The sequence below is a fragment of the Nilaparvata lugens genome, unplaced genomic scaffold (genome assembly GCF_014356525.2).
Source record: "Nilaparvata lugens isolate BPH unplaced genomic scaffold, ASM1435652v1 scaffold7036, whole genome shotgun sequence".
Classification (NCBI taxonomy): Eukaryota; Metazoa; Arthropoda; class Insecta; order Hemiptera; family Delphacidae; genus Nilaparvata; species Nilaparvata lugens.
Window position 1 is genome coordinate 1 of NW_024092785.1, and position 14,771 is coordinate 14,771.

Sequence of the window (14,771 nt, forward strand, 5' to 3'; positions counted from 1 at the left end):
GCTCATTTTATACAAAGCCATAGCGGCCAGCCAGTTACAGATGGGAATAAACTGGAGATGCATTTGTTCATATGCTAATTAATTAATGAATAATTATTATTAAACGAAAATCCAAATTGAATGCTGTAAATCACCCCGAAGATTTCTGCTACTGCAAATATTGACAACAGGGTATACAGCTAGATGGAAATTCAATGAGCGCTACTATACAAAAATATTTGGTCAGCCGGGAATCGAACCCAGCAACTCCTAATTGCCGGTCAGGAATTCCATCTGTAGAACAATCTTAATGGTGAAAGTTTAATACAAATAATGAAAAAAAAACAATTTCAAGTAGAATCTATGGTCACCTTTCTGTTACACCTTTCGTCAGATACTCTGTATATTGATAAAATAATATGATTAAATTCCTTAGAATTGGATTTCGATTTATAACTAAATTTAAAAAAATAATTATTATTAAATTACAAACCTAAAAATAATTAATAATTATTAATTACAAACCATCATCTTCCTCTTCCCCGCCAGTCGAATCATCTTCACTGCTTAACTGCAGTAAACTTCCGCTTCTCTCCTGAGTCAAATTATCGCCGATCAACAGCAGACTGGTCTCCTCCTCTTCTCCTTCTCCTCCTCCTTCATTTTTCTTAGCACCTTCTTCTCCTTCTCCTCTCTCCTTTCCTTCTCCTTCTTCTCTGCTTCGATTCACTTCGCTGGCTGTTGTAGGAGACAATTTGTTTGGAGTTTTTTCCGTGTCTTTCTTTTCGGTCTGTAATTTAGAGAAATAATTTAAATTTAACAATACACAAAAATTGATCATTTGAATATTTAAATCAGGTTAAAATGCAATATTTTTAGGTTCAATAAACATGAGTAATGTCAATGCTAGGTTATGTATGGCCTGTGACTAATAATAAAATGAATTATGAATTAATGATAGCATATTTCGAGTTAATAAAAGTGGCAGAACAAACGAGACTCGCTACAGTGAGGTCCACGTTATAATGGCAGTATTTGATTGACATTGGTGTTGCTATCCTTGTCTATCATTCCACAAAGCAGATAGCGAATGTATCAAATCATAGTGTTGTGTATCCTGTTGAGATGGTACTGTATCATATTGTGTTGATACTGTATCATGTTGGTGTTGTTCTTGTTTTATAGTGAGGTCCACGTTATAATGGCAGTATTTGATTGACATTGGTGTTGCTATCCTCGTCTATCATTCCACAAAGCAGATAGCGAATATATCAAATCATAGTGTTGTGTATCAAGTTGAGATGATACTGTATCATATTGTGTTGATACTGTATCATGTTGTGGTTGTTCTTGTTCTATAGTGAGGTCCACGTTACAATGGCAGTATTTGATTAACATTGGTGTTGCTATCCTTGTCTATCATTCCACAAAGCAGATAGCGAATGAATCAAATCATAGTGCTGTGTATCAAGTTGAGATGATACTGTATCATATTGTGTTGATACTGTATCATGTTGCGGTTGTTCTTGTTCTATAGTGAGGTCCACGTTATAATGGCAGTATTTGATTAACATTGGTGTTGCTATCCTTGTCTATCATTCGACAAAGCAGATAGCTCTATCCTCTACCACCAACCTCCACAGTGTTCCCACATTTGAATTGAATTTCAATTTAATTATTGCCAAAAATTACAATACATATTTTTACAATACAATATAAATGACATTGATTGTAACTTAGTGCATCAATTTTTCAATTTAGTACATCGTTTTTAAACAATAAAGAAATAGCTAATCTATTATTAAATATTTTGTTCAAGCAGGGTATATTATTTTAATTCTATAATCTATTTAATTTTTGATTTATTACAAATAAATTTATCAATCAATGTTATGTTTCAGGGAAAATCAATAATGGAAACGTGGAACAATTAATTACACAAAAAATGAATTGGTAAGATATGGTTTGTCACTTTCTGGTTTTCTTGATAGCCTAAACTCAAAATTTTCCAAGATATATTAAGAGACCAAGATAATTAATTGTTGGTCCCGTTTTTTTTTTATTATATCCTGAAACTTTTCAAATTTACTATAGTGAGGTCCACGTTATAATGGCAGTATTTGATTAGCAATGGTATTGCTATCCTTGTCCATCATTCCACAAAGCGGAAAGCGCTCTCTTTCTCGATTTGCTCTGTTGCCAGATCGGCTTTTAATTATTAATTCTCAAAATAATTCATCTTAATTATGAAAAATTCATTATAAAATTATTGACAAATCTAATTTCTTGCTTAATAAACTATAATTGATTATTTTAAACGAGAATGAACACAGTTAATATTACATCAATAACTATCAACTATATTATTACATCAACTCAAGTGGATAGCATAACCTATAATTTTTATTAATTCATAACTCTACCTTCATTGTATTATCATTCATCACAATCATCATCACCTAGGCTTAAAATACTTCTAGAAAGTCGCCTTTGTAAAATAATAAATAAATAAAATAAAATAAAAATAAACCTGTATCAGCTACCGTCTATAGAAGTAATTGACAAGACCGGTAGATCGGCAACGTTGTTCTCCTTTCATTCTTCACTGTCATTATAACTTGGATCTTACTATAGTTTTGAAGCAATTGATTGAGGCTTTTTATATCCTTAAACTTCTGATATGTAGCATCAGGCAGAGCCCTTCAAAGGCGAGCGAAGCGAGTCTTTGCTTTTTTATTATATTTGCTTTTTTAGTATATGTATTTATGAGTGTGGAATAAATTTGAAATTTGAATTTTGAAATTATATCCTGGAACTTATAAAATGTACCATCGGGCGGAGCCCTGCAAAGGCGAGCGTAGCTCGCTACGCTCGCCTTTGCTTAGCGTCATTCAAGTTCTCAACCAATCGGAATCCTTTCTGTAACCACCTGACTAGTGATGGCTAATGATGGCTGACCAATGATGTATTTATTATTGAATGAAAAAGACTAAGAAATTGTCAAAAAATCACTGATTTATTGATAATTAGAAATATTTCTAATTATCAATAAATCAGTGGTTATTTGACAATTTTTATTATTTTATTATTGAATTATTGTATTTATTATTGAATGATATTTCTTAGTCTTTTTCATTCAATTTATGAATAATTACCACAATATCAACTTCTCAACTACACAAAAAAAAATTATTAGGTTATGTATAATTTATCTATCTACCTGACAAGTGATAGCTCTTCTCCGGGCCTCCTTGTCCCGGCTCTGAGTCCTGCCTCTCCTGAATCGGCGCACACTCCACTTGCGCACAGGTCTGGCCACCCTCTCTCTCTCTCCCCCCACCCCCACTACTGTCAGTGAATTCGAGTTCATCACGAAGCGCCGCTCCTTCCATTTGGCCGTGATGTAGGCCAGGCGTTGCTCGCTGCAAACAGAAGATAATTTGATGTGAACACTCTCATGCAACACAATGTGTTTGTATTTGTTGAGCAACTATCGCTGGTGTGAACACTCTCATTCACCACAATTTGTTTGTATTTGATGAGCAACTATCGCTGATGTGGACACTCTCATAAAACACAATGTGTATGTATTTGTTGAGCAACTATCGCTGGTGTGAACACTCTCATTCACCACAATTTGTTTGTATTTGTTGAGCAACTATCGCTGATGTGAACACTCTCATGCAACACAATGTGTTTGTATTTGTTGAGCAACTATCGATGTAGGCTAGGCATTGCTCGCTGCAAACAAAAGACAATTTGATATGAACACTTTCATGCAACACAATGTGTTTGTATTTGTTGGGCAACTATCGCTGATGTGAACGCTCTCATGCAACACAATGTGTTTGTATTTGATTATCAACTATCGCTGATGTGAACACTCTCATGCAACACAATGTGTTTGTATTTGTTAAGCAACTATCGCTGATGTAAACACTTCCTATATAACACAATGTGTTTGATACCATGAAACAACTATCACCAGTGTGATATCCCCTTATAATCTCACAAATCTCATACAGAATCAAGAATATTGATTTCATGTGAATTCTCTTAATTTGCGTACAGACTTGTCGCACTGCGTAACATACAAACTGAACGCGAGCAGTTCGCAAGATGATCGCCGTTCGCGCGTTTCCGGTTCGCGCACAAGGAACTAGCCAAGACAACAATGGAGCACGTGGCAAACTCGCGATCATCGTATTTGGCGAATCCTTGTTTGAGGAATTAGTTGAGACATTTTTTGCTGATGAATCAAATTCCTTAATTTTTGGTTAAATTGATCAGCTAGTTTTAACTGTAGATTATTGAACGAAGCGCTAACGTGAATATCTATATATATATATATATATATATATATATATATATATATATATATATATATATATATATATATAAAAGCGAAATGGCACTCACTCACTGACTGACTGACTCACTCACTCGCATAACTAAAAATCTACCGGACCAAAAACGTTCAAATTTTGTAGGTATGTTCAGTTGGCCCTTTAGAGGCGCACTAAGAAATCTTTTGGCAATATTTCACGCTAAGGGTTGTTTTTAAGGGTTTGAAGTTCGTCTTTTAGCATGTATATTCTTCTTCTCCCAATCTCTTAATTATAATTGAAATTTCCATATCATATGTTACTATAGAACTATAATCTAGATAGAGTACCTCTTCGAAACAGTTGTTAACTGGTAACTAAATTAATAATTTTGTCAGGTTGGCATTAAGTGAGTTGACTTTGTTAGGTTGGCACCAAGTTGAAAATTTAAATGCATTTATCGCGGAAAAATTGATTGGGCACTGCTACTTCAATCCTGGGAATATTATATTACTAGCAGTCAGGCTCGCTTCGCTCGCCATATCCGTTTAGCCACCGTTTAGTCTGGACCCCCGACTGGATTGTCCTAACATATGAAAATGCAGGCGAGCGAAGCGAGCCTGCTGATCTCATTCTTGGACGATCCAGTCGGGGTCCAGGGGGCGGAGCCCCTGGCTAGACGGATATGGCGAGCGAAGCGAGCCTGCCGCTGGTGTAAATAAACCCTTACATGGAGATGACATTTAACGGCGTTACTCACTGACTAGACTCAGCGTTGATCCTGGTTAGGTTGTTGTCTCAACGTTGGCCTCATATATATTGTTGACAATCTGATTGCCGAGTTCCGCCATTACTTTCAGTACTTCCGGTTCCCATTTGTCTAAGGTCAACGACCTCACCTTGCTATAGTGCACGCCTAGGCTGCGGTGGATGGCCGAACATTCTGGAAGTCGAACAAAATTAGTGGTCAAAGTCAATCAAAATAAAACTCGTGGCTAGAGCACAATTTCTTTTTCTAGCCAAGCCAATTATTTAACAACAAATTATTTATTTATTTTCTTGTAAAACTGTTGTTAATTGGTGAATAAATTTGGTTTGATTTGTAAAAAAATAAAAAATACTGAATGAAAAAGACTAAGGCCCGGTTGCACAAAAGTGATTAATTCCGCGAGAACCAATCAGAGAAGCCGTTTTATCAATAACGCGTTCTCTGATTGGTTCTCGTGAAGTTAATCACGGTTAAAATTTAACCGGATTTTGTGCAACCGGGTCTAAGAATTGTCAAAACCATAATTACCACAATATCAACTTCTCAACTACACAAAAATAAAAAAATACAGTCACATAGCGGATTTATAGAGAAAAGATAGCATAAGAAGATATCCCATGGTTTATAGAATTCATTCAAAGTTTGTATCATAGTGTGATGATACTGTATCATGTGTGTTGATACTGTATCATCATGTGTGTTGATACTATAAATCATATTGTGTTGATACTATAGCATTATGGTGTATAGCACTATAGAGAAAAGATAGCATAGAAGATATCCAATGGTTTGTAGAATTTCATCCAAAGTTTGCAAGTTTTGTATCAAATTATGGTGTTGTGTATCAAGTTGACATGATACGTATCATATTGTGTGGATATTGATCATGTGTGGTGATACTATAGAGAAAAGATAGCATAAAGATGTTCCCATGGTTTGTAGAATTCTACAGATGGAAATTACTGAGATATTGCAATTATTCAAATGCTAATGAATTAATTATTGTTAATAAACGAAAATCCAAATTGAATACTGTAATTCACCCCGAAGACTTCTGCTACTGCAAATATTGACAACAGGGTAAACAGATAGATGGAAATTCGATGAGCGCTACTATTCAAAAATTATTTGTGAGCCCGGGAATCGAACCCAGTACCTCCTAATTGCCGGTCAGGAATGCTTACCCTTACACCAAACTGACAATCTCTGGATAGCAACGCTCAAAGCCATAGCGCTCATCGAACTTCCATCTAGCTGTTTACCCTGCTGTCAATATTTGCAGTAGCAGAAGTCTTCGGGGTGAATTACAGCATTTAATTGGGATTTCTTTTAGTAATAATAATAGTTTGTAGAATTCATTGAAAGTTTGCAAGTGTTGTACCAAATTACGGTGTTGTGTATCAAGTTGAGATGATACTGTATCATTGTGTGGTGATATTCCATGGTAAAGGACCGTTATGTTGCAAATGTGAGTTTTAACTGAAGCCAATAGTCCTAGTAGTTGTTTTTGGTGAAGCTATGTGACGCTGGTAGTCTCTCATACTGTGCCCTTCTTACACTCTTACACTCCCAACACACACTAATAATAGACAGTGTATAGGGTGTCTATGTTGCAAATGTGAGTGTTAACTGAAGCCGATAGTCCTAGTAGTTGTTTTTGGTGAAGCTATGTGACGCTGGTAGTCTCTCATACTGTGCCCTTCTTACACTCTTACACTCCCAACACACACTAATAATAGACAGTGTATAGGGTGTCTATGTTGCAAATGTGAGTGTTAACTGAAGCCGATAGTCCTAGTAGTTGTTTTTGGTGAAGCTATGTGACGCTGGTAGTCTCTCATACTGTGCCCTTCTTACACTCTTACACTCCCAACAACACACTAATAATAGACAGTGTATAGGGTTCTATGTTGCAAATGTGAGTGTTAACTGAAGCCGATAGTCCTAGTAGTTGTTTTTGGTGAAGCTATGTGACGCTGGTAGTCTCTCATACTGTGCCCTTCTTACACTCTTACACTCCCAACAACACACTAATAATAGACAGTGTATAGGGTGTCTATGTTGCAAATGTGAGTGTTAACTGAAGCCGATAGTCCTAGTAGTTGTTTTTGGTGAAGCTATGTGACGCTGGTAGTCTCTCATACTGTGCCCTTCTTACACTCTTACACTCCCAACAACATAATATAAATTGATGAATTATTGTGGAATGACTTACTTATGCAGAGTGTGATTCCCAGATTGATGCTGGCCCACTTTGGATCGCTCGCCCCACAATCACAACAGCTATTATTTCCTGGGATTTTCAGTAATAGAGCCAATGGCCTGCAATTAGACAAACATAAATTATTAAAAACCTTCAAAATCTTCAAATAATCATTATTCCTGGACCAAAAATCAAGTGACGAAGCAGTGTGTGATATCATAACTATCATAACCTAACCTTCGGACAACATTAATAACTTTTTATCAAGATTTTTGGAAAGAAATAGTACAGGCTCAGACTATTTTTTCCTTCAATTTCATAATTATAATATTATGACTAGATGGCCCTGCGAACTTCGTACCGCCAAATAGTTAATGCATCTCATGACAAACTTAAGCTGGAGGCATACCTAAGGAGGCGCGATGGCGGCATTTATTTTATAGATAATAATAATAATAATATATCGAGAGTGACCTGGCTGGCTCAGGTCTGGTGTCAGAGTTTTCAGGTCGCAGCTGATCAATTTCAGGGCCTCTGACATGACCTAACGACTGCTTTTTAGGCAGCCGGGACCGAAGGCTTAACGTGTCCATCCGAAACTTATATAGATAATTTACTGCAAAATAAAAGAATTACTAAAAATCAATCAATTCTGAACACCGAAGACAGCCCAATTATTCGAAACAAAGCAATGTGTTTAGAGCATGTAAGTCTTCAACCTGAGACCGCACTGCTGGATGGTTACACACACAACAGTCATTTTGATTTTAGTCGAGGCATTTGGAATAAAATACATGGGCGGTTATGGCGCAGCACACACTCTTGTCTACTATCTACCGACGGCTGTTGTATGACGCAATTATTATAACAGCTGATTTTTCTTTCAGTGTGTGGACAGCTCACAAATCTTCTCCCATAAGGATTACATGTAAACTTTGAAAGACCGTAGCAAAGAGTCCTAAAGTCGGATAATAAATTTGATAGGCCATAAACCTGGTCCTGTACATAACGAACACAACTGAAAAAATCATCAAATTCGGTGCACACATAAAAAAGTTATTGAATGTCAAAATTTGAGGCTCAATTTTTATTTATTGACCGAGCGAAGTGAGTCTAAAGCTGCGTTTACACCAAAGTTATTAACAAAATGTTAATAACTTAATCTTTATAGATTCTATTTAGATTGAACATAACTTATCATACACATGATGAACATATGTGTTTGTCAAGTTCCGTTCAATCTAATAGAATCTATAAGGATTAAGTTATTAACATTTTGTTAATAACTTAATCCTTATAGATTCTATTAGATTTGTCACTTCGTTAAAATCAATTTAACATTTTGTTAATAACTTTGGTGTAAACGCAGCTTGAGATTCAAGTCGACAGTTTGGCATTTCTCTTAATGTTTTAATGTTTATATGTTGCGCATTTACGGCCAAACGCGGTAATAGATTTTCATGAAATTTGACAGGTATGTTCCTTTTTTAATTGTGCGTCGACGTATATACAAGGTTTGGAAATTTTGCATTCAAGGTAATATAGAAGGAAAAAGGAGCCTCTTCATACGCAAATATTAGAGTAAAAATCAGACTATAGAATTATTCATCATAAATCAGCTGTCTAGGGTGTCTATGTTGCAAATGTGAGTGTTAACTGAAGCCGATAGTCCTAGTAGTTTTTTTGGTGAAGCTATGTGACGCTGGTAGTCTCTCATACTGTGCCCTTCTTACACTCTTACACTCCCAAAACAACCTAATAATAGACAGTGTATAGGGTGTCTATGTTGCAAATGTGAGTGTTAACTGAAGCCGATAGTCCTAGTAGTTGTTTTTGGTGAAGCTATGTGACGCTGGTAGTCTCTCATACTGTGCCCTTCTTACACTCTTACACTCCCAACAACACACTAATAATAGACAGTGTATAGGGTGTCTATGTTGCAAATGTGAGTGTTAACTGAAGCCGATAGTCCTAGTAGTTGTTTTTGGTGAAGCTATGTGACGCTGGTAGTCTCTCATACTGTGCCCTTCTTACACTCTTACACTCCCAACAACACACTAATAATAGACAGTGTATAGGGTGTCTATGTTGCAAATGTGAGTGTTAACTGAAGCCGATAGTCCTAGTAGTTGTTTTTGGTGAAGCTATGTGACGCTGGTATCTCTCATACTGTGCCCTTCTTACACTCTTACACTCCCAACAACAACCTAATAATAGACAGTGTATAGGGTGTCTATGTTGCAAATGTGAGTGTTAACTGAAGCCGATAGTCCTAGTAGTTGTTTTTGGTGAAGCTATGTGACGCTGGTAGTCTCTCATACTGTGCCCTTCTTAAACTCCCAACAACACACTAATAATAGACAGTAGTTAACTTTATCGGGATGAAACTTTAAAATATGCTGTATAGAAATCGTGAAAGTTGTTGACCTTCAATTTTGGGAATATTTCTTATGGGTGAAGGGTGAAGGTTTCTATGGGCTTGAAGTTTTCCTTCAAACAAAAAAGTCAATATCTGTTATAAATTGATAAAAAGGTAAATTCGTATGGCTTTTGTTGGTGAGGAGTCCCTTGCGGGAAGGCCCCATCGCCTGAATATACAATTTAAGCCGTCAATGGGCCTTACGACTGTCATACTTCAGCCGGGACCGACAATATAAAGTGCCCATCCAATAACATAATATAAATTGATGAATTATTGTGGAATGACTTACTTATGCAGAGTGTGATTCCCAGATTGATGCTGGCCCACTTTGGATCGCTCGCCCCACAATCACAACAGCTATTATTTCCTGGGACTTTTCAGTAATAGAGCCAATGGCCTGCAATTAGACAAACATAAATTATTAGAAATCTTCAAATAATAATTATTCCTGGACCAAAATCAAGTGACGAAGCAGTGTGTGATATCATAACCTAACCTTCGGACAACATTAATAACTTTTTATCAAGATTTTTGGAAGAAATAGTACAGGCTCAGTCTATTTTTTCCTTCAATTCATAATTATAATATTATGACTAGCTAGCCCTGCGAACTTCGTACCGCCAATAGTTAATGCATCTCATGACAAACTTAAGCTGGAGGCATACCTAAGGAGGTGCGATGCGGCATTTCATTTATATAGATAATTTACTGCAAAATAAAAGAATTACTAGAAATCAATTAATTCTGAACACCGAAGACAGCCCAATTATTCGAAACAAAGCAATGTCTTTAGAGCATGTAAGTCTTCAACCTGAGGCCGCACTGCTGGATGGTTACACACACAACAGTCATTTTGATTTTAGTCGAGGCATTTGGAATAAAATACATGGGCGGTTATGGCGCAGCACACACTCTTGTCTACTATCTACCGACGGATGTTGTATGACGCAATGATTATAACAGCTGATTTTTCTTTCTAGTGTGGCCACTCACAAATCTTCTCCCATAAGGATTACATGTAAACTTTGAAGGACCGTAGCAAAGAGTCCTAAAGTCGGATAATAAATTTGATAGGCCATAAACCTGGTCCTGTACATAACGAACACAACTGAAAAAATCATCAAATTCGGTGCCACATAAAAAGTTATTGAATGTCAAAATTTGAGGCTCAATTTTTTATTATTGACCGAGCGAAGTGAGTCTAAAGCTGCGTTTCACCAAGTTATTAACAAAATGTTAATAACTTACTCAATCCTTATAGATTCTATTAGATTGAACATAACTTATCATACACATGATGAACATATGTGTTTGTCAAGTTCCGTTCAATCTAATCGAATCTACCGGTATAAGAATTAAGTTATTACATTTTTTTAATAACTTTGGTGTAAACGCAGCTTGAGATTCAAGTCGACGGTTTGGCATTTCTCTTAATGTTTAATTTTTATATGTTGCGCATTTACGGCCAAACGCGGTAATAGATTTTCATGAAATTTGACAGGTATGTTCCTTTTTTATTGCGCGTCGACGTATATAGAAGGTTTTGGAAATTTGCTTTCAAGGATAATATAAAGGAAAAAGGAGCCTCCTTTTACGCCAATATTAGAAAAAACTCGTCTATAGAATTATTCATCATAAATCACTGTCTAGTGGACTATAATACTACCACTACCTCCGTGAACAAAGCCGTAGTGCAATCGTGTGACGTCAGCACAGGTAGGGCTCCCACACCAATGAAAATCGTTGATTCAGCTGATCTATATCAGCTAGTGCTTTTATTGGTGTAGGAGCCCTCCTGTGCTGACCGTCACACGATTGCACTACGGCTTTGTTTACGGAGGTAGTGATATTACCCTTCAAAACATGGAACATCTTGAAAATGTATCTTTTCATCAACGTTAGTAGACAGTTGACTATAATACTACCCGTTCAAAAACATCGAACATCTTGAAAATGTATCTTCCATGAACGTTGTAGACAGTTGCAGCCAGACCTGATAACAGCGCTCACACTCACATTCCGGGACGACACGCCGCGGTACGATAGGACAGAAGCTCTATGTTTATTTAGGATTTTTTCCTAAATATAACAACAGGTCAATGTAACTTACTGAGCGCGAGGTCTACTGCTCACAGAACTACTAGTATAGTTCTATAATTACCTCTTAGCAACCTTCCTATCTCCATCTTGGTTAGATCCTGTAGTATTCCTATTATCCATCTTCATCACTTCTCCTCCTACACTCTCCTTCCCTATCTCCTCCTCCCACACCTCCTTCTCCTCCTCCACACTCTTCCTCTTCTTCTTCCTCCTCCTCTTCCCGTCCTTCATCTCTCCTTCCCCGCCTTTCTTCAGCCGTACAGGGCGTTTGCTGTATGGCAGCTCCTATGCCTCGCTGTAGAGCGGTCACCCATGCTTGGTAGATCTCTTCCGAGTCGGCCTGTAACATATGGCTTCTGAAAAATGAAATAAATCCTTGTTTAAATATGGAAAAACATGTTAAATAATTCAGTCTAATCAAAAAAGACCACTGATGAGATGATGCCTTAGTACAGTCCGGGTCCTTAGTACAGTCGGCGGTGGGCCACTACACTACAATACTACCCGATCAAAACATCCAACATTTTTGAAAATTCAACTTTCTGAGAGAGTCGCGTACGATATTTTTCGCCACACTACAGGTATAGCTGACGCCAAAAAGTTAGGCGGTTTCGTGGGTATCTTTTGCCTTCCAACAGCTGATGTTATCAAGTAGAGTTGTCATTTACCTTGGCAATAGATAGATGCATTGCATCAGCTGTGAGTAGGTTACACCATGTGACCCACGAAGCCGCCTAACTTTTTGGCATCAGCTATATAAGAATAATAAATTGAATAAGAATGTTTTATGAGGGGGGGGGGGAACTTTGATGTCTCATATCTCAAGAACCAGACGTCGTAGGGTACTCAAAGTGGGGTGGAAATTTCCGATCTCACCCTCCTGAATACAGTGCACCATATGGCACAGTTGTCCAAACACATTTTCAAAAATTTTCAAAAAGCGGCCGGAAAAAGTAACCTTTCCGGCCTTAGCCGGAAAGAACCTGTTCTGACGTCAGACGAGAGTCGTCTTCAAACAATGTCTTTCAGATCTATGTAGGGACTTGGAAAACAGCTGCTTTCTGTGCAGTGTGGCGAAAAGAATTAATTTCTCTGTTATTCTCTGACCAATCTTTATAAATAAGGTATCCTTGAAATCTTGTTAAAATTTGCCAACTTTTTTGACTCTTGTAAATTTTCTGTAAAGTGAACGTTTTTGTGAAATTTGCAATCAAAAAATTTAAATTAACCGCCATTTTAGAATATGTACATCGCAATTTTATTTTATTTTTTAAAGTTGAGTCTTCATAGCATAAATATTCATGCCAAATTTCAGATCAATACAACATTTCGTTCTTGAGATAAAAATTACCAAGTGAAAAAAACAAAATGGCAGCTATAAGGATAATAGCTGAGTTTAGGACACTTTAATACGTCATTTGTAGTCCCCTATCATCCAGGAACAATACCCTAAAATGTTCCACACTACTTCTGAAACACTCTGTATAATTACCTCTTAGCAACCTTCCTATCTCCATCTTGGTTAGATCCTGTAGTATTCCTATTATCCATCTCGTCACTTCTCCTCCTACACTCTCCTTCCGATCTCCTCCTCCACACCTCCTTCTCCTCCTCCACACTCTTCCTCTTCTTCTTCCTCCTCCTCTTCCCGTCCTTCATCTCTCCTTCCCCGCCTTTCTTCAGCCGTACAAGGCGTTTGCTGTATGGCAGCTCCTATGCCTCGCTGTAGAGCGGTCACCCATGCTGGTAGATCTCTTCCGAGTCGGCTTGTAACATATGGCTTCTGAAAATTTAAATAAATCCTTGTTAAATATGGAAAAACATGAAAAAATAATTTAGTCTAATAAAAAACATTTATGATGATGCCTTAGTACAGTCCGGGTCCTTAGTACAGTCGGCGGTGGGCCACTACACTACAATACTACCCGTTCAAAAACATCCAAAATTTTTGAAAATTCAACTTTCCATGAGCAACAGATGCTCTTTTGTATCTTTTCAAAAGCAACGTGTTGCATCCGATAAGATACACTAGGAGCTTCAATGTATCTTTCCAAAAGCAACAGATGCTCTTTTGTATCTTCTCGAAAGCAACATGATGCATCCGAAAAGATACACAAGGAGCTTTTTGGAGTTGGGTCCTTTTAGCAGAACACAGCCTATCAGCTGACATTCGTTCAACATGCTCTTTCCATTGTTGGTGATACGTTGCAACTCTCTCATTCATGAAGAATCTCTGTGTGTAGGGAGCTTCCTCCATCTAGGGATCTAGGGTCTCTGAAGCCCAAAGACTTTAAAGATGCATAGACTCACATGCAGCGCTAGTGTCGTACTTAGAATTGAATTCGGCCATTGAGGCAACCTATAAGATTATTACATACCAATGCCTTTGTAATCTATAATATAACACACTAGCCGTCAGGCTCGCTTCGCTCGCCATATCCGTCTAGCCAGGGGACTCCGCCCGCTGGACCCCCGACGGATCGTCCACAAATGAGATCAGCAAGGTCGCTCGCTCGCCTGCTTTTTCATTTTAGCATTTTTATGATATGTTAGGACGATCCAGTAGGGAGTCCAGACTAAACGCTGGTTAAACGGATATGGCAGCGAAGCGAGCCTGACGGCTAGTAATATTCCCCAGGAATAGCTCTGATTGAAGTAGAAGTGCCCAATCAATTTTTCCGCGTTAAATGCATTCCAATCTTCAACTTGTGAAAACCTAACAAAGTCAACTCAACTTAATGCCACCCTGACAAAATTATTAATTAGTTACCAGTTAACAACTGTTTCGAAGAGGTACTCTCTCTAGATTATAGTTCTATATTAACATATGTTATGGACATTTTTTCAATTATAATTAAGGAGAATAAGAAAATATACATGCTACAAGACGAACTTTAACCCTTAAAAACCACCCTTAGAGTTAAAATATTGCCAAAAGATTTCTTAGTACGCCTCTAAAGGGCCAACTGAACA

The 14,771-nt window shown here is 37.4% G+C and overlaps 1 protein-coding gene across 1 annotated transcript; it reads right to left on the bottom strand.

Annotated features, from left to right (window-relative positions):
• Window positions 1-506: 506 nt before the first annotated feature.
• LOC120356540 (arf-GAP with coiled-coil, ANK repeat and PH domain-containing protein 2-like) lies at window positions 507-12,151 on the bottom strand. Its single transcript, XM_039445483.1, has 5 exons — window positions 11,860-12,151; window positions 7,289-7,395; window positions 5,065-5,247; window positions 3,200-3,401; window positions 507-769 (listed from the first exon to the last, which is right to left on the bottom strand). Exons 1-3 carry the CDS (start codon window positions 12,027-12,029, stop codon window positions 5,090-5,092), a joined length of 435 nt encoding a protein of 144 aa, XP_039301417.1. The 5' UTR covers window positions 12,030-12,151; the 3' UTR covers window positions 507-769; window positions 3,200-3,401; window positions 5,065-5,089.
• Window positions 12,152-14,771: the final 2,620 nt, after the last annotated feature.